This window comes from Lycorma delicatula, chromosome 1, assembly GCF_047948215.1.
Source record: "Lycorma delicatula isolate Av1 chromosome 1, ASM4794821v1, whole genome shotgun sequence".
In the NCBI taxonomy this organism is placed as follows: domain Eukaryota; kingdom Metazoa; phylum Arthropoda; class Insecta; order Hemiptera; family Fulgoridae; genus Lycorma; species Lycorma delicatula.
In genome coordinates this window covers 307,855,819-307,876,178 of record NC_134455.1, presented here as the reverse complement: position 1 = coordinate 307,876,178, position 20,360 = coordinate 307,855,819, and the positions used below count along the sequence as shown (strand labels likewise).

The 20,360-nt window shown below is 25.7% G+C and overlaps 2 protein-coding genes across 2 annotated transcripts in view; one reads left to right on the top strand and one right to left on the bottom strand.

Moving 5' to 3' along the window:
• Window positions 1-3,598, bottom strand: part of LOC142333655 (mediator of RNA polymerase II transcription subunit 30-like) — a 59,910-nt gene extending 56,312 nt beyond the window's left edge. Inside the window, exon 1 of the mRNA XM_075381068.1 lies at window positions 3,579-3,598. The gene's annotated coding sequence lies outside the window, so the exon portion shown is untranslated. The remainder of the gene's footprint in view (window positions 1-3,578) is intronic.
• Window positions 3,599-3,722: 124 nt separating this feature from the next.
• LOC142333673 (uncharacterized) overlaps window positions 3,723-20,360 on the top strand; it is a 31,510-nt gene continuing 14,872 nt past the window's right edge. The window contains exon 1 of the mRNA XM_075381090.1: window positions 3,723-3,830. Coding sequence (XP_075237205.1) covers window positions 3,785-3,830 — 46 coding nt within the window. The 5' untranslated portion in view covers window positions 3,723-3,784. The remainder of the gene's footprint in view (window positions 3,831-20,360) is intronic.

Genomic DNA, 20,360 nt, shown 5'->3' with positions numbered 1-20,360 from the left:
CAATATCTGAATTATTTGATCGCTAAGATCGGCAGCCATGTCATCGATTCGCCTTGATACTGTATCGTTAGAAAGAGGAATTTTCTTCAGTTATTTTCCTTGTTCCACTGGTCCTATCATTGCAGCAGGCAATATGTGGTTTTCTGGATTGGAACAACTTAGCTACTATTCCCGCTTCGAGATAAGATGCTTTAAGTGTATTTTTATCGGTATAGCTTGATTTACAAATAGATGATTGTTGATTTCACAAATTATGTAATTTTCTTTCGAAAAATTGCAAGGGTTTGCTATTATGATCCGGATGTTTTGTTTCCAAGTCTCGAATTAATTCTGATGTCTTGACGCGTTCATCGGAAAGGACTTGAAAGCAATCAACGCACTGTAGCTTTCCATCCGAATAGGTAAAACCATAATTTACATAACTGCCGTTGTACAATCTTTTCTTTTTATCGTTCGATTCCCTGGATGTAATTGGCTTACTTTGTTTTTTCACAAATTTATCCGTGTCTCATAAGAATCTAATTTAGAAAAAAACGGTTACGCCGTTTGACTGCACACTAAAAATTGAAACCCTTAACCATTATTATTTTCAATGAAAGTACGTCATTAAAAACATAAGTAAAGGCACGCTTCAAATTCGAAACTAAATTGTCATTCTGATGACAGTACGACGTGTTCAAACGTGTCTCATGAATGTTCAAACATGATAATCTCACAGTGAATATTATGCAAGCAGACAAAATTACAAGGAGTTCGTTCACATCAAGTTGAAACCTATAAATTGCTCATATTTGTGCACTTCATTCATGCATATTTATATATTTCACTGGAAACGCAGCTGAATAGTTTTAACGAAGTTTCATTTCGTTGGTGTTGAGGGGTCGCGAAAAATTCACTATGTATCCTATTTTACTTTTAGGGGTCCTAAAAGTGTAAAGATTTACTTTTCTAGATTATTAATAAAAATGTAACTTACTTATTGGGGAAAGAAACCGGTATAAGGTGTACCATAAATTTTCTCGATTAGCTCTTACAATACTTAAGACTATTAACAAGTAATCGTTAGTGAATTTAATTTAAATAATTCGTACATTTCTCTTGAGTTGACTACTCTTAGACTCCACACGCTTCGATTTTAATAGTCAGCGTGTAAGATCGTTGCTAACCCGTTTTTTCTATTCTAGATAAAACAGATGTTTTGTTTTATCTTGAAATAGACTGAGAACATCATATAACAATTGTCATATAAACAATATTAATCATCTCCTTATCAAAATTTTCATTATTCCTTTAAACTTGTAGAACAAGTTGTCATACACTGAACATTTGTGTAAAAACATTTGTATTTGTGTAAAATTAAGGAATAATAGAAAAGACTCTTCCCGCCTACTTACAAACCCTTATTTCCCTCCTTCGTACCAACATTTTTAAACATATGTTTTCATTTATATTATTTGCTGTTGATTAAAAATGTCGATTAATTCTAAAAACCGGCAGAAGACAAGTGCATTTTCATTAGACCAGAATTATTTTAAATTTATTTAACAATAGGAAAGCAACGGTTCTGTCTTCCTTTCAAACGGGAACATCTTTCTTATAATTGACTTTTGGGTTGTAACTTCTGGTTTGATGACTGAGTCATCAAACCAGTCAATTTATCCATTGTATTATTCTAAAGTTTTAATGTACAAACATTAAAGGTAAATAACATTCTTTTCGTTACCGTTAATAATTAAAATTCCGTAATCGAATGTTTGTTTTTAAAAATGAAAATAAGAATCTATATTTTGAGGAAAATGTGTTTTTATTTCTAAGCAAAGAATCAAACTGCGATAGCCGAATGAAACTAAAATTTAAACTTTCAAAAAAGTTTTTAAAAGTCAAACTTTCAAAAGTATTGCTTTTTAAGTTTAGAAGTATTTTCCGAAATACTACGTAATACACCCTTTAATAAGCTTCCCGCTTTTCAGCCGAATAAATACATTTTTATACCATTCTAATTTATTTTTCGTTACACGTTAGGCCGAGACACTTGCCCACCGTGCTTCCAAATCATTAAACTGTTTTAATAAATTCTTATATTTTTTTTGCAGTTAAAATATAAAATATGTACCAGTCGACATAAATACAAATTTGGATTTCATCAATTTTCCTATTTCTATCGGTCACAAAAATATTATGTAAAACAACTTAAGATTTAGAACAAACGAACATTTACATTTTTATTTATATAGATTTTACTAAATTTCTTATCATTGTCTAATCTGGCGGCGATCTGCCAAAACTCATCCTCACGCGAACAAAGAAGCACTCTGTAGATTTTTATATACTGTATTAAGAAGTTCCATCAGGTAAACCGTACGCATTATTGGAATAAGTTTAACTTTTTATTTGATATTAATATTTTTATAATGCCTAGGTCGGCAAGGTTACAGATAGAAAGAAAAACTTTCAGGGTTACTAGAATTTGTGATCATAAAAAAATCTACGAACCAATGTATCCACGTTCTCAGTCATGAACATTGTCACTGTTGAAGAACAACATACACGCTCGGCATAAAATCGTGTTCAACCTTTGAGAAAGATGTTAAATCTCATATTAAATCAGCTTTTAATTATCATCCTGAGATTAACTATCTGAATTTGAAAGATATTCAAATAGGTAACACGATTAAAATATGTAACCATTACATTGGGAAAATTGAAATGATGAAACTCCTTGACTTTTCTGTACAGGGGACAAAGTAGATCTTGAACAACTACAGTATCCTCCTAATTCCATGAAAAAATTGATTTTCGGAACAAATTCCTTATCTAAACATTTTATTTTATCCGGTAAGTTATGATAACTTTGAGAGTAACAGCCTACATATAATTACTGAAACACTATTTTCAATTTTTGAAGTTCTAATGCAAGTGAAGCCGCGACGGGGATGCCTACCTAGTATTACGTATAATATTTTCTTAAATTTAATAAAAGTTAAACTTTTTTTTATGAATTATCTTTACTATCTACTTAATGAAATAAGAATTACATAAATGTGTAAAAATTATTTTTTTCTCGTTAAAAATTTAATTTATTTTCTAATAATTTGCCAGAAATTTGCATTGGAGCGAACAAAAATATGAATTCAAAAGCATCAATGAATTAATTTACAGGCTATACAGGAAATAATTAATTGTTTAAATTTATTTGTTTGATTTTGCAAATTAACTAAAACGAAATATACCGCTTGATATTATCAAATTTTAATTTTTGAATTTTTACTAGGTACTCTTCTTTCCAAATCTGTTTCCTTTATTTTAAGGAATTTATTTATGTTATATGCTTAGAAAATAAAATTATCTTTCTGTCATAAATCATGAATTAGTTAAATATTTAACCTTGTAATGTAGTAGTAGTATTGGGTTAATAATTCGCACAGTGGTAATAGAGTGATTGATTATTATCAGTAATCGACCTTTATCTGAAAACATTCTAATTACTAATATCAGAATAAAATAAAGAAATAATATTATTATTACTCTACCCCCTCGTCGTAAAATCACGTGTGTATGTGATAATCATGACCGCTTACCTTAAGTGCAGAAAGATGAGATAGTACGTATGTCACGTTGAAGGACACCTTTTGTTTCCATAATATACAAAATTATCAACTTCCTTGAGAAAATTGCACGCATAAAATCTGTTTAATTGTAAAATTTTGTTAGTTCAGGGGACTAATATAAACACTGCTAGCGGGAGAAACCGGCGCAGTCGTTAAGCAAAAGCCCTACTATCGAGATGGCCTTGGATTGCAAGTTTTCATACCTGATGTTCTTTCTTACTGGTCAGTCAACTACACGTGTTAATTTACATAAATTTTGTAAATAATATCGATTTATTTATATACATCATATTATTTTTTCGTTTATTATTTTTGCATTTCAATTAAAACTGGAATATATCCAATTCCTTTTGAACACGGGGTATTTAATTTAAAATGTAAATCTACTTTGAGGGAACTTATTAAATTGTATTAAATGTTAAAATACGAAAAAGAGGTAATATGATCCTTAAAAAAAGTATGTGAAAAAATGAATGAACTGTCAAAAAGTGTTTATCTTTAAGTAAATATTTAATTTAGGATATAGTGTATTAAACCAAATGAATATTAATGTATATAAAATATTTTATTATGACATACAGTATATATATTTATTTATTTGATCAATATAAAATTGCAACTATAATAGAAAAAAAAATTATAAAAATTGCTAATTTATTTTTCATATGCAGACTAAAATACAAAAGAAAAAATTATTTTGTGCTCGGAATTAAATTAATTTAACCGATCAATAAAAATGTAATTAATAGTTTAATAAAAATGTTTGATTAATGCTTAATTAAATAAAATTTAGTAAAAAAAACTTTTATTTTAAATAGAAAAGGATTAATAAGGTATGGATTAATTAAAAAAATATGGTTTAATAATATTTAATTAATATTAATATATTATTAAACGCATTACTATTGAAAAGATATTAATTAATAAGGTTTAATTATTTTATTAAGGCTTAATAAGTGTAATAATTATCTTCAAAATTAGCTTATTGTTAACTAACTGAAACTGAACTGGATTCAAAGAATCACACTATCTACAAGTTAAGTATTATTTTTGCTATAAATATTATGCATTTCCTACAAAATAGTGAGGATTTTTCTTTCAATTAAGTTTTTTCAAATAAATGGTTATTATTATTGATATTAATAATAGGCCTACTAAAATAATAAAAAAATTTAAAAAAACATAAATTTTAACTTAATAATATTAAAAAACGTAATAATATTAAATATTATTAATTAACATTTAATACTAATGAACAGAATTTGGATTATACGTAATAAAATAATTTTTAGATTTATTTTTATGTAAAATAGCAAGCAAAATAAATAAAGTAGTAGTAAAATAAATAACTAAAATCTGGGCGTTTCATCCGGAAGTCCCGGGTTCGAATCCCGGTCAGACATGGCATTTTTCATACGCTATAAAATTCCATTTCCATATCCCAACCACAAGCTTCAAGCTTACTTGGCAAGATTATCAAGAAAAATAACGAAATAAATGAATATATATTTAAGGTATAAAAATAAAACGTGGAATTATTTCTTAAACGTAGATTATATGCTTACTGATAATATAACAGGTAATTAAAATCCTCCATTGTAAAATGTGCTAAATCTCAGTATCGTAATAAGAAAATAAAATAACCTCGCAGCATATCTGGGGACCTTTGTAATAGTACAATAGTTAATTTTAATGTAAACGAATAAATTATTTTAGGTTTCATACATTTAAAAACTTTTTACAGTAAAAAACCTCTCTCTAACTTTATAGATATTTGTAATATCAATGAAGAGAATTTAAAAGCCATTAATTATTTGGTATGAAGTGGGACGTATTTTTCTGCTTTTAGGCACTTTTATTAAAATGTTTGAAATTATGAATTTATTAATTCCGATAAACCTGTGTAAAATGTTTTTTTAATAATATTCATTATTCATGTATTGTTATTAGCTGTGATTTTTCTGAAGGACTAAATATTTAATAAATTTAATAACTTTTTTATATTATTACTAAATGTAAATACTGATAAAATTTAAATGTAAATATTGATAAAATTTTGCTATTAACTTACAACTTATTTTTAATGAACTTAAATAAAGTTGTGCATTTTTTTTTATTAATTTACAACATTAAAAGCATTTATAAATTTATTGACATATTAATGGGGTTTTATATAACATTATGTTAGGAGTTTCCGAAGTAAAAAAAAAGTTAACTGTGCTTATTTAATAACGAAATATTTTTCCTAGCAGGATGTTAAGTATTTCTAAAATTGTTTTTGAGAAAGGGTGAATATTAATTTTAAATTCCGAATAAGATATTTTGTATGTTAAGTCCGTGGATGCTATATTCTGATATATTAATATTAATTATTTCCCATTTATAAAACTTTCATTTATTTAATTTAAACTTTTCATATGCATAAAATATATATATATATATATATATATATATATATATATATATATATATATATATATATTTATACTCTTTTATAAACATGAAAAGTGTATTAGTAACATACTTAGTCCACCTGAGTTGTTTATGTTTAGATGTAGGTCAGCGCCATGAATAAAGTGAGGTAAAAATTGATATTGCTTCAGAAATATTGTTTTGTAAAGGTTTGTAGCGTTAATCGGATTCTATTGTGCAACATGTTATTTATTTTAAAATTTAAGATAAATATCATGGATATCCTTGTCTGGGTCCTGAATAGCAATAAAAACAAGATAAATTTTGGCTTCCAAAATACGTGAGTTCCTGATGTAGTCGTGCCTAAAAATATTCAATTGAATTTATGAACTAAAATTAAGTTTCTGGGATCAGATTTAATGTATAATTACTTCTGTCTCTCGCATAATAAAAAATGGAGAACGTTTTTTATTTTCAGTTTTTCAACCACATCTCCTTAAAATCTTAGTGAGGACTAATTATGTCTATTGAATGACTTAGAAAAGGGTGTATTTATTTGTAATGAAATATTTTTATTTAATATATAAAAATGTCCAATAATTTAAAAAAAAAAACCGAATATTTTAAATTATTCTGTTTACGAATGATAAGAGTTTTCTGCTTGTTATTTAAAATTGTATCATTAATATATATATATATATATATATACATAGACTGCAAATCCACTCGCCTTCAATTTATTTTAAGATATACACGTACCAATTGATGAACGGTTTTCCATTCGAAAATGTTATATTTCATGAACTCAGAACTATTAACTTTAAAACCAAACTATACTAAACTTTATATAAGTTATTTTGACTCACGTTTTGACATGTAAGTACCCGCTTTATTAGTGACTACCGCTGTAATTGCTGTACTAATACTCGTATTTTTCAATGTAATTTAACACCATCCATACATAGATACTTAATAAATATGTCAGTTCAATATTACAAAATTCAGTATCATTCAAAACTTTAACTGGCGCAAATTATACTGTCGGATAGAAGATTTCATTTTTTAATCCGACACTTTTACTGTCGGATAGAAGATTTAAGTCTATTTTATAGATACACTCAAACAATATGTTTGATAATTCAAAAAATGTGGAACATGTATTTACTAAAAAAAAATAATCTGGTTTATATTTTCTAAAATATAATTTGAAAACATCTGAAGTTTTCTAAAAAATGTTTGCAAATGAATTTGGAAAAGTATTAAATCAGTTTTTATAAATACAACAAAAGATTAAACTTTAATTACGATAAATCCGGTATCTTTCAGTTTTTATCGAAATAAATTATTACGTGATAGCAGATCGGCTTGTTTTAAAAATTTATTTTTACAATATGATAATTCTGTATTTGATAATAATAACAAAGTTTATAATTTAATTTACATCTCCGAAGAAAATTATTATTATTAATAATATAATAATATTATTATTGTTTGGTTAATTGAAACTCAACTACCAAAGAACACCTGTATCCACGACCTAGTATTGAAATCCGAATAAAAGCAAACTACCTTTATTAGGATTTGCACCTGAGAACTTCGACTTCGTTATTTGTTGATTTATGACGACGAGTTTACTACTATACCAATCCAGCGGGTTGAAAAACATATTACTAACAAAAATTATTCATTAATTAAACGTACAGAATAACAATACCGAATATTAAAATATTAATGTTTTAAAGTGTGTGCGTTAACACATTTTATATATTTAATCTATTAATTAAAATATTATTTAGTTTTTGCGTTAATAGAATTCTATTATGCAGAATCTTATAATTTAAATATGGGGATAGGATATGCATAAATATTTAACATTTTTATGATTATTTTAATATGTGTTTTGGACTGCCAAAAATTATGAAGTAATTTTGACCCCTACAACAAAACACAAACAATATTATTGTAATATCTTTTTCTGTTATACTATTTATTTACAATATATTCTCAAATACGATAATAAATCGTATAAAGCAACATAACATGAAAGAAAGGTATCCAATGATACATCCCAAGACAAAACAATAAAAGTCTGAACAAAGCATAATACAATTAAAATCAAAATAAATAAAATATAATAAAAAATGCACACAAAGTCTGTAAGTCACATAGATCAACAAATAATGAAGAAGAGAAAAAAGGATAAATAGTCAACAAAACAGTTTAATTGTCAATAAAACAAAGAAAAGCGCAATATTCACCGCACAACAGTCTCAACATCGAATACATGCAACCTTTTCTGTCGTCTCACATCACCCCACTGTTATCCAATAGGGTAACAGCCAGGTGGTTTCCATGCGTTTTAAGCTTAATTAAATACTTTGAGCTTAATCGGTGAATTTTTTCACGAATAGACGGCATCCCTAGTAATCGTAAATCTCCTTGTTCGTCGTAAATCGTAGCGTCTCTGATGTTCCTCAGTACTTTGTTCTGAAACCTTTGAATGATGATGATGTCGATATTACTATTGTTTTCCGTACCCTAAAGTTGTATCCTGAAAAACAATAATTCGCTTTAAAGACGCCTTATACAGCAACAGTTTGTTACTTAACGACAACATGGACCTTGTAACCAGTTCAACCGCCTAATCTTAATATTTAATTGCTTTCCTTCTCTCTCAAGCGAGTATAATAAATAATCATCATTTTGTTATAACACATGATGACTATCTAACATAAAAAATGTAATTAACTCACTCAAATTAGCAAAAAAACACAAATATTTTTGGTATTTTATATATTTATTTTTTAATTTAAAAATAATTGTATTAATCACACTAAATTATTTATAATAAACAACAAATATATATTTACATTAATCTACTATTTCACATGTACTTTATATATTAATTACAGTCTATAAACATAAATAATATAAATTACATTTTCATAATGAAATGTTAAAACAAGATTGTTTTCAATACACTGTAATAGATCATAAAACTACCACAACTGCAGGTATTATTTTAACATTATAAGCAACAATAGTTAAACAACTATTTTATTTCAATCAACCGTATGTTATAATAAAAAATCTGATGTGGAAACCCCATGACTTCCTTGGACGCCTATTAAATTACATATGCACATTTTTTTAAAATGAAAAGTACATAAAACTTTATTTCATTAATAACTTCTGATATTTTTTCATATTTTTTGTTTTATTGTTATTATTGAATTATTATTTATCGTAAAACTTTTTATTCAATCAGAGGTTAATAATTATTAATAAATCAATATACTTAAATTAAAAAACGAAAGTTAACAATAAAAAGATGAAGTCTGATTCGAACCGATTTGCTTTCCCTGTGTAAGATCCAAATATTTCATTGATTAAAATTTTATTTGGCTATGACTCTGAAACCAATGAAAATAAGTACCACTTATGATATACCGTTGCAAACCTCTCAATAAGGACTTAATACTGCAGTTAAGAAAAAGTTCAAAATTCAAACTTTTTTTTGAATTTTGGGCTTTTTTAGACACTTAAAATCGTTTCTAAGTGTCGTCGTTAGACGGCTAATCGTTTTTGAGTTACTCGAGATACAAACGTACGTACGTACAGATGTCACGCCGAAACTAGTCAAAATGGATTCAGGGATGGTCAAAATGGATATTTCCGTTGAAATCTGAAAACCAAAATTTTTCGCGATCACAATACTCCCTTTACTTCGTACAAGGAGTAATAGTTTAAAAATATTTTTGGATTAAATTATTATTTTTACTTCCTTGTACGAAGTAAGGAAGTATTGTGATTGCGAAAAATTTCGGTTTTCAGATTTCAATGGAAACATCCATTTTGACCACCTCTGAATCCATTTTGAATAGTTTCAACGTGACTTCTGTACGTACGTAAGTATGTGTCTCGCATAACTCAAAAACGATTAGCCGTAGGATGTTGAAATTTAGGATTTAGGACTGTTGTAACATCTTGATGTGCACCTCCCCTTTTAATTGCAATTGACTGAACCAAAGGTGTTCAAAAATACAAAATCCCCAAAAATCTATTTTAATTTAAATTCTAAATTAAATCAATTCAAAACAAAATCTATTTTATTTTGTAGGCATGCACATACCTACATATGTACGTATCTCGCATAACTCAAAAACGATTAGCCGTACAATGTTAAAATTTTGGATTTAGGACTTCTGTATCTAGTTATTCACCTCTCCTTTTGATTGCAATCGACTCAACCAAAAGTGTCCATAAAAGACCAAAGTTCAAAAAAATTAGGGTTTTAGACTTTTTATTAACTGCTTTAATAAGCCCTCATTGAGCGCTTTTGAACGATACATCATAAGTTGTATTTATTTTCATTGGCTTCAGAGTCACAGCCAAATAAAATTTTAATTAATGAAATTTTTGGATCTTAAAAGCGGCAGGCACATCGGTTCGAATCAGACTTCATCTCCTTTTTTAATTTTTTTTTTAGTTAAACTTTTTCGATTTATCAATAATTTTATTAATCTCTGTTTGTAAAACAAAAAAAATTACGATAAATAATAATTCAATAATAACAATAAAAAATAGAACAAATATCAGAAATTATTAATGAAATAAAATTTTACATATTTTTCATTTAAAAAAATGTGTATATATAATTTAATAGGCGTACAAGGAAGTCATGTGGCGTTCACATCAGATTTTTTTAAATTATAATATCATTTAAAAGAGGAATAATAATTTTAGTAATAAATTCTCTAATCAAAAATCAGTTTTCGTCTCTATTTACTTCTTTTTTTTTTTTTACTTTACTGTCTTTAAGTATATCTAAAACAAATTTCCAAAATTATGTTTTAGTAGTTTCAATACTTTTTCCTAAATTTAAATATTTACACGTATTTTAATTATGAATGACTTTTTACTTGAAAAAATGTCTGAATGTGAATCTGAAACTAGCTGATGTTGAAGCTAGCATGTTGTTACACGTACTGGACAAAAATTAATTATAAATTCTTATTTATACGGAGTTAATATGCCAAATGTGATTTTTAAACCTTGTACATCGATAGTAGATTTGTAAGTTATTCTGTAGTCTGCACATTAAAGTACGCAAAGTTGTCAAAATGTGTAATATGTATTTAATTTATTAGTCTAGTGAAATGTTTGAATAATTTAATTTTCAAAATTAGAACATAGGTTGAAATACAAAGTTCTTACTTTGAAAAGAAATATAATATTTTTGAAGTTGATACGAATCCTACGTTACAAAACTGATTTTTGTCTAAAGGCGATTATATTAATTTTATTACGAAAGGAGTAGAGGAGGAACAAAAGATTTCTGATGGCGGGATTCTCTGATTGGTTGTGATATTTTATCATGCTTTCCTATAATTGTGATGAAAGTTAATAAAGCGTAAATTATTATGTACATCAACAACCAATACAACTGTATTTTAAAACGTAAAACTATTCTTATAGACCAATTTAACGGTGTGGTAAAAAGAAAAGATTGTGCGTAAATGTTTCATAATCGTGCTTTTTTCCTGTGCCGGAATCCTTTTAAAATTAAAATATATTTCTGAACTTTTATTTTTAATGGAGTAAGCTTTTAGGACAAAGGCTTACTTACAGAAATTAAAAAAAAAAATAGTAATGGTTTTAAAATCAATAACTTATTCAAATCATATTTTCTATTAATTAAATTTATAATAAGACTACTATTTTTCTTTTAGTTTTTTTTTTAGCTACAATTTTAAAGTATTTTCCTGAATATGGAAACTGATTCAATTAAGTTTAAATAAATAATATAAACATTAATTTTCATGTTTAATGATTTATTTATTAAATTATTTTCTATTTTATTTAAAATATTTTTACGATTATTTCTAAAAAGAAAGTTAATTTAAAACATAATAGTTTTGCAAAATGCTATAATACATTTATATTTTGAATTCCGTTTTTGTAGAACTTTTATTTAATGAATCATAAGTTAAAGTTTTTGCTTAAAAAAAGACTCTTCCAATGTCTACCATTTTTTTTTATTTGGCTAATTTAATATAAGCAGTGTTAGGATACTTGCGTAACTGAAACAAATATTTATGAAAATATTTGCTATTTCATAAAAAATGGTTTAGCCACTTTAAAGTTACACGGCCACAAAAAAATATACTATGCAGATTCAACTACATCTAAAAATAGGTAGATTGAATAAATAATGTTTTTTTTACTATTGAATTAATTCACCACAGAAGCTTACAAAGAAGCTTGTACGTGGGAATGTGAAAATGGAAATTTGTAGCGTATGAAAAATTCCATAACTGACCAGGATTCGAACTTGGGAGCTCTGGATGAAAGGCCCTGATACTACTATTCCGCCACTTAAAAGATTATATTTTATTTTGTAGAAAAAATATTTCTTATAATTATTAAAAAGTTGCCTATGCGATATAAACGTTACTCATTTACAATTTTTATTTTAGAAATATTAAAAAAATAAACCACAAAATAAAGTAATATTACAAAAATAAAGTAACTTGGATCCTAGTGTTACCTGAAATGGATTTATATGTCAAATAATTCTACAGTGAGTGAAATGATTGAGGTAGTATTAAAATAGAATTATTAAATTACATGATTGACGAAATTGACAATTATCTTGTAATTAGATTTTTAAGGTGTAAGAACCAAAATTGCTTGAAAACGTATTTATTCGTCAAACAATTCATTATCCAGAATGCTATACACCAGAATAGAACTTAGTATATTAAAAACAAATTTAGTTTTTATAATTTTTTATAAAATTATGAAAAATTGAAAAACAATCAAAATTATAATTTTAAATATTTAACAGTTTCTCCTGTTACCTTGGATAAAATAACCGAGCGGTAATTGCATGAAATAGGTTTTGTTTTTACTATTAGAAGGAACGTTGACCTATCTCATAATCTTCCGATAAATTTCGTTTCGGTAACAAATTATAACTTTCAATTAATTAGTGTATGGAATAAAATTATTCAAATCAATTTATCGAAACATAAATTTTCATTAATCGGTTGACTAAAAACCAACCAACCAGTTATAACTTCAATTATCTAAATTGCTATTATTAATATATATATATTATTAATATCGTAAATATGAAAAAAAAATTATTTTTATTATTAGAACTTCGCGCATACTTTCTGCAGGTGGATCTGCATGGAGACTAATTCTGATATTCAAACTATTTTTACTAGAAAATTTTTAAAAAAAATCAATCGGAAAGCTGCAGGTAAAAAATAATAAATATTCCAAATTCCACTGGTCCTTAACTCACGATCGGAAATATTTTCTTTATATTTTTTCTCTTGTTTTTAGCCGGGCAAACTTTGATCTCGATTTCGTTTCTTGCAACGGCTTAGTTTTCAAATGGATAGAATTGAATTTTTGCTATTTGTGTCTTAAATAAGAAATTAAAAAATTTCTTACTAAAATTAAAAAAAAAAAAAAACATTAAAAATAAAAATCAGTTATTAAAAAAATCCATACCTTTTTTAATTGTAAAGTAATAACTAATACATTATATATACTTTAATATAATATATATATTATACTTTCTAACTTATTTAAATTTTTTTAAGTCAGCGTTAAATTAAGAACTTACACCTACAAATTAATGGCGTTTAATTGGGGCATCGAATTCAAAAATTTTTTTAAATAAAAAAAAAATTATTGTTTATGTTTTAGTTCAATTTTTGAAGTTGATTTTATTATTATTAATATATATATATGTATATATATATATAAATATATATTATAAACAGCTCATCGGGCTGTGGTTTACTCATCGTCGCAAATCAGTTGTTTAACATCCGTTTTTCGAAGTTAATTGTTCTGAGGTTCAAATCCTAGTAAAAACTAGTTGCTTTTATACGGATTTGAATTCTTGACAGTGGATGTCGGTGTACTTTGATGGTTGGGGTTTAATTAACCACACGTCTCAGAAATGGTTGGTCTGACCCTGTACAAAACTACACCTCATTTTCATGTCATAAATATCATCCTCATTTCATTGAGTCGAGGGGGGTAACTTATTGTTCACTAGTTGAACAAATTGAAACGTACACATTAGAAAGATAAAATATTTTATTACACGTTATCAGCGAGAAATATTAAAAGGTTAAATTAAAGATAACACAGGCAAAATGCCAGATTTACTGTTGGGTATCAAACTCAAGATCAGCTGCTACATTTAACATTTATTTTAAATCAATTAGTGTTTTAAAATTTTTGGTTAATGGTAGTTTATCCTGCCAACCTTTAAAATAATTTTTCGTATTTAAGTATAAGTGATCAAAAAATAATACTATGTTGAAATATACTGCTTAGCTTATTTGGGTATCATATAAATAAAAAATTACGTTTTCTATAATCTGTGATGCGTAAAAAATATTTTAATCTAATCATATATATGGAATAAAAATAACAGTACCACTCTTCATAAAATATATGCTTCTACCACAGTGTTAATAGAACCAGTCCTTCTTCCTTGTGTTGATAAATGGTTATATTTATCTAATAATAAAAGTCGTGGACTAGTTAGCAATTCAAAACTCTAACGGCATGATCTTATTTTATCAAGAAATCTCTTGAACAATTATTATTTAAAAGTCTACCAAGTGGAAAGAGATCATACACAACAATTTATTGAAATTAGAATTTATTTTGTACGTAATGCGAAGTTATTAAATAAATTGTAATTACTAAAAACTTTCTTATAAACGGAATGCCCATTTGAAAACGGTAAATTTATAATTACTATCAGATTAAAAATTTGTACTAGTTCGTATTTTTTGAGAAAAATAAACATATACTGACTTTTCAAAATCTATTCTCTTAGAAAATTTTTTTATCATTTAACATATATATATGTTAAATATATATATACACATATCAATCGTTTTCATATTACGTTCTTTTAAACTTTATGGATTAATTATAATAATTCAAATGTGATAGTAATTACAATTTTTTTTTTACATATAATAAAGGTTTTGGCCCTTCCTACTTTCAAGTAATTTAAAAACGTGTTTTACAATATACTCTTAAAATTTTACAAACGTTTTATTAAAATTGAAATAGAAACTTATTTCATTAGCTTAACTACTATTATTTATAGTTAAATGACGAAAAAGAAAATTGAAATTAAAAATTTAAGTTTTATAGTTACACTAAATACTCCAATCTTTCTTATGTTTCTTATGTCCAGTCTTTCAATTTTTCTATGATCCATGTAAAAAGCTTGAAATACTTGAAAATGGTTATAAAAAGCAACTTGATTCAATTAAAAAATTATATTTTTAATTACTGAGGTCAGCTTTTGACAAAATGAGTGTTTATTGAATGTTACTTGTTACTATAAATGTTAACATGAACGTTTCTCTTATTATAATCATTTACTGTTTGTTTTCCTGGGAAGTCATAATTGGATGGCCCTATCTCATACGGTAGTTTAATATATTATTTACTTATGGTTTCGTCAAGAGAAACCGATTGTAAATCTTTTTTCTACAGAAAAAAAACTTTATAGTAAAATATATATACATATATTCTAAACACGTGGGTGGCGTACAAGGTAATGTGTTTGTCTAATAGATTGAATATCTTTTATTTCCCGTCTACGGTTTGGAAAACTTATAAAATATCAATTTATAGGATCCAATAAACGCTAATTACTTAAGCAGTTCATGTGAACTAAAAGAAAGATATCATAAATATAAAGTACTAATTTTTTTAAAATAAAAAGTACAAAGCTCTAAAGTATAAATATCTGCGGACAGTTGTTTGTGCTTCAAACGTTCAGGTGATAAAACAATTAAAACGCGAGTCATTTTTTAGTAAGAATAGTTTTGTAGTAAATTGATAACAATGTATTGTAACCCAATATTTGTTTCTTTATTGAAAATATGTCTTAAACTATTTTTAAACACAATTCCACTTAACATTAAAACATTTTTGAGATTGGTAGATGAGTTTGTCAATCCTCTCGTTAAAGAAATTTTGATTTGCTACCTTTTCCACGAACCAGTCAATAATTAGGGAATCCTTGATAAAGATTAAAAAAAATGTGTTAAATACATTTATCAAATTTTACAAATTTCAGTTTTTTTTTTTCAATAAATTTGTAGTCTAAATACGTAAAATGAGAAAGAACTAATTTATAATTGAGTAAACATCAAGACGATTTTTTTCAATAAATGAGTTCATAAAATATTTATTGAAAAAAATATGTGCAGATCCTGTCATGTACGAGATAGAACATTAGAGAATAGAAAGTGAGTATAAGTTTCTTCCCACTTCATTTCATTTATTTACTTTCATTATTTTAAATTTCTATTCAGTTTATATTCTTAAAACTAGTATTAAAAAAAGACAAACGTTTTATTTTATTAAACAGAAAATAATTAAATATTATATAAAATTTGTAAGATTTCGAAAAGAATAAAAATTACTTTCCTGAATAAGGCAGAGCTTGTGGAAAAAAAATTACAGTATTAAAATATATATTATTACAAAAAACAAAAATATTAAAACAAATTAAAAAATATTTTATAAATAATATAGCCCATCATTTAACATTTCAAATAACTGTATTCTTTACTTTAAAATTAATGTAGTAATACAACTGAATCCTAAAGTAATTAGCTATTTGGAAGAGTATTTTGATTACTGTTTGTTTTGTTTGGAATTAATGAATGATAATTTTCTGTAAGAGTTTAATCCCTTTATTGTTAAAAATGAAGGAAGTAAACACTTAGTGACTCTTAAGAAAAAGATTTTTCACTTAAATTTTGAAAGTGAGTTTTAATTTTTTAATAACTGTTATCACATAATTTTTACTGATCAATGAACTTTGAGCTATTGTTTTAAGTTTTACCTTAATAAATAGGATTTTTTTCTTCAAGATTTTGTTAAAATATCATATGTTTTTTTATAAAATATTAAAAGTCATAATTTTGTTATTGGACATTTAAATAAAAGCTTCTTGCTTTATATGAATGAGTATGTATTGAATTTTTTTTTACAAGAAAGGAATCTTTCATTAAATTTATATGTATTCTAGATAAAAAAGTTACAAGTTTTTTTCTTTTTAATTCATTTCTGTAAATTTTGTGGGAGAAAAGTAAATCTTTTGAAATAAGAAAAAGACGGAACATTCACAGGTTTAGGTTCCAAATTTAAAAAAAAAATCTAATAAAATTTTTCGAGTTTAAGTTAATTTTTTCCCAGAAGGTTTTCTTTAATTTGTAACCTGAGTGAAAAAAAAAACAGTACAACTCAATGAAAAAAAATTAATTCTTTATAACTAACTGTTTTCAGTTATATTATCCTACTACTTTAGTTTCTTTAAAAATCTTGGTGGTTTTTGAGACTAGTTAGGACAGACAAAAAAATATTATTGTTGTTGTTATTATTAAGAACCACGAAGTCGGCTATGTCGTAAGAAACACACAGATAAATGAAACAGAGGAATTATTATCTTTATTTAGATAGCTTCTATGTTTTATATTGAATTAATAACATAAATCCTATAAAAAATAATAATATGATAATAATTATATATATATATATATATATATATATATATATATATACCTTTAGGTAACTATCACAGCAAACTTTGCCCTACTTTCATATCAATTTTTCAATATAGAATACTGCAATAATTGTGATTTCAAATCATAAATATAAAAGATCTGAATAGTGATTTGTGTGTATTATTACAACTTGAACATTCTACGATAAAATAACGTAAGAGAAACGAGAAATAGTAAAATGAAATAAACAACAGCAGGAGTATTTATTCCGTCTTTTCCTTTAGGATATCTAATACAAACGCATCCTTTGTACAGATTATAATAATTTATTTTTTGTTATAAGAGCCGTGTCAGACCAGACGAAGAGTTTAAACAAACCTGTTTTATGTTAGTACACAAAGAACCTGTTTTGGTATCAACGACCTGTCTCTGAATAGTGAAGTCAGTTAAATAAATACTACAAAAATGTTAATCTTGTTGCAGTGAAGGGGTAATCATTTTGTTATTTAACAAATGAAAATAATCAATATTTAATTTATTGCCTAATTCAGATGTCATAATATGAATTTAAAAAAAAACTTAAGAATTTATTTTAACATATAATCACCAGTAAAACGGAAATTATTTATTTTAAAGAGATAACTTAAAAAAAAGAAGTCTTTTCTAACATCAAAATATCAGACAGATATTTTTAATTGTTCTTCTTTTATTCCATTTTTACATTTAAGAAAATGTATTACGAATGTATTTTTTAATAAATATAAGCCTTTTTATCTTAATTTCTAACTCTAAGTAAAAAATTATTTTTTTTTTTGTAACATTTCATCCTTAGTTATTCAATTACGTTTAATTTTTCACGGAAGGAAGTGAATTTAATATGTTTTACATCTAACAAACAATGAATAGTAAATTGTGAAATAATTTTCCTAATACAGTTTTTTCCCTTCGATTTGAAATATGATTAATGCGAATGTGTGTTAATAATTTTGAATGGTGTATAATATAACTAAAAGATTTCCTAAATAATATTTTTTTTAATATCATGGATATACCGCGATCGTACAAGATTAAGAAATTAATTATTGATATAAATTACGTGAAAAAAAATTATATTATTATTTTTTGGTTTTTATTTATTATTAAAGAAATAATAATTGATATTTTATTATAGCTGAAATCATTTTATTTCTACAGAACCAGTCAAGATAAAATAAATAAAAAAAATAAACAATATATATATATCGAAATAAAATTTTACTTAATGAAAATTTAAGTATTTTTTAAATTCCCTTCCATCGATATACCTAAGAGTTATCAAATCATTTATAAAGATTTGCTTAAAATCTGAAGTGGACACCATATGACTTCCTTGTACGCCTATTCAATTACATATACACATTTTTGGCTGCACTTCATTTTAACTTATTTCATCTGAAAGTAAGATACGACCCTCCAATTCTTTAATAAAGTGGAAAGTTACACAATTACATTGCGGTGAACACCATATGCATCACATTTTTTTGTGGTCCGTATCAGCATTTTATATTAGTTTATATATTAATTTTGTTTCACGGCGCCGAAGTAGTTATCTGGTGCAAGTGCATCCGTAACCATGCTCACATCAGTTCGAATCCGACGTCATAAACGTATATTTTTTAAGGTTTTTTCCCTAATGTAAATATATTGATTTATTATAGTTATTAACCTCTGTAAATTTTTTTAGTTAAAATGAAAAGTACATAAAATTTAATTTCACTAATAACTTCTGACTTTTTTTCATATATTTTTTTTTATTGTTATTAGTCAATTATTATTTACTGTAACGATTTTTTTACAATCAGAGTTTAATAATTATTAATAAATCAATATATTTAAATTAAAAAAAAAACGTTAAAAAGATATATGCATATGAAGTCGGATTCAAACCGATGTACCTTCCCCTTGTAAGACAAATATTTCATTAATTAAATTTTTATTTGACTATAACTCTGGTACCAGTGAAAATAAGTATCACTTATGATATAACCTTGAAAAGCTGTCAATGAGGGCTTATTACTGCAGTTAATCAAAAGTCCAAAATCTAAATATTTTGGATTTTGGGCTTTTTTGGACAATCAAAAGGGAAGGTGCACAACTAGATGGTACAACAGTTCTAAATGCAAAATTTCAACATCCTACGGCTAATAGTTCTTGAGTTATGCGAGATACATACGTACAGACGTCACGCCGAAACTAGTCAAAATGGATTCAGGGATGGTCAAAATGGATAATTCCGTCGAATTTGAAAACCGAAATTTTTCGCGATCACAATACTTCCTTTACTTCGTACAAGAAAGTAGAAAAAAATAGATATTTATTATTTTTTTGGGCTGTTACATCGAAAGAAACTAGTAGGAAAGATAGACTGCAATAGATTTTAAGAACGGTAGTTATTTCATATCAGTGGATCATTGATTTTAAAAATAGATACAGAAACATTTTATAGACAAATGGATGTAATCAATTTTTATTAGGGAGATTTGTTCAGTTTAGAGGCAATTAAAACGATTTCTGAAGAACAGATATTTTTTAAACTGTCAAAATCCTGTTCGGTACTCAAAATAAATGATGTCATTTTATACGGTTTAAACGTTTACATAAAGTGAATCAAATGCTTAATGGTAGCAGTTTTGTAAAAGAACAAATACATAATAAATCAGCTCCTTTTCAATATTATTTGTATTAGACGAGATTTTCATGGCTACTACGTGGATTTTACTGATAA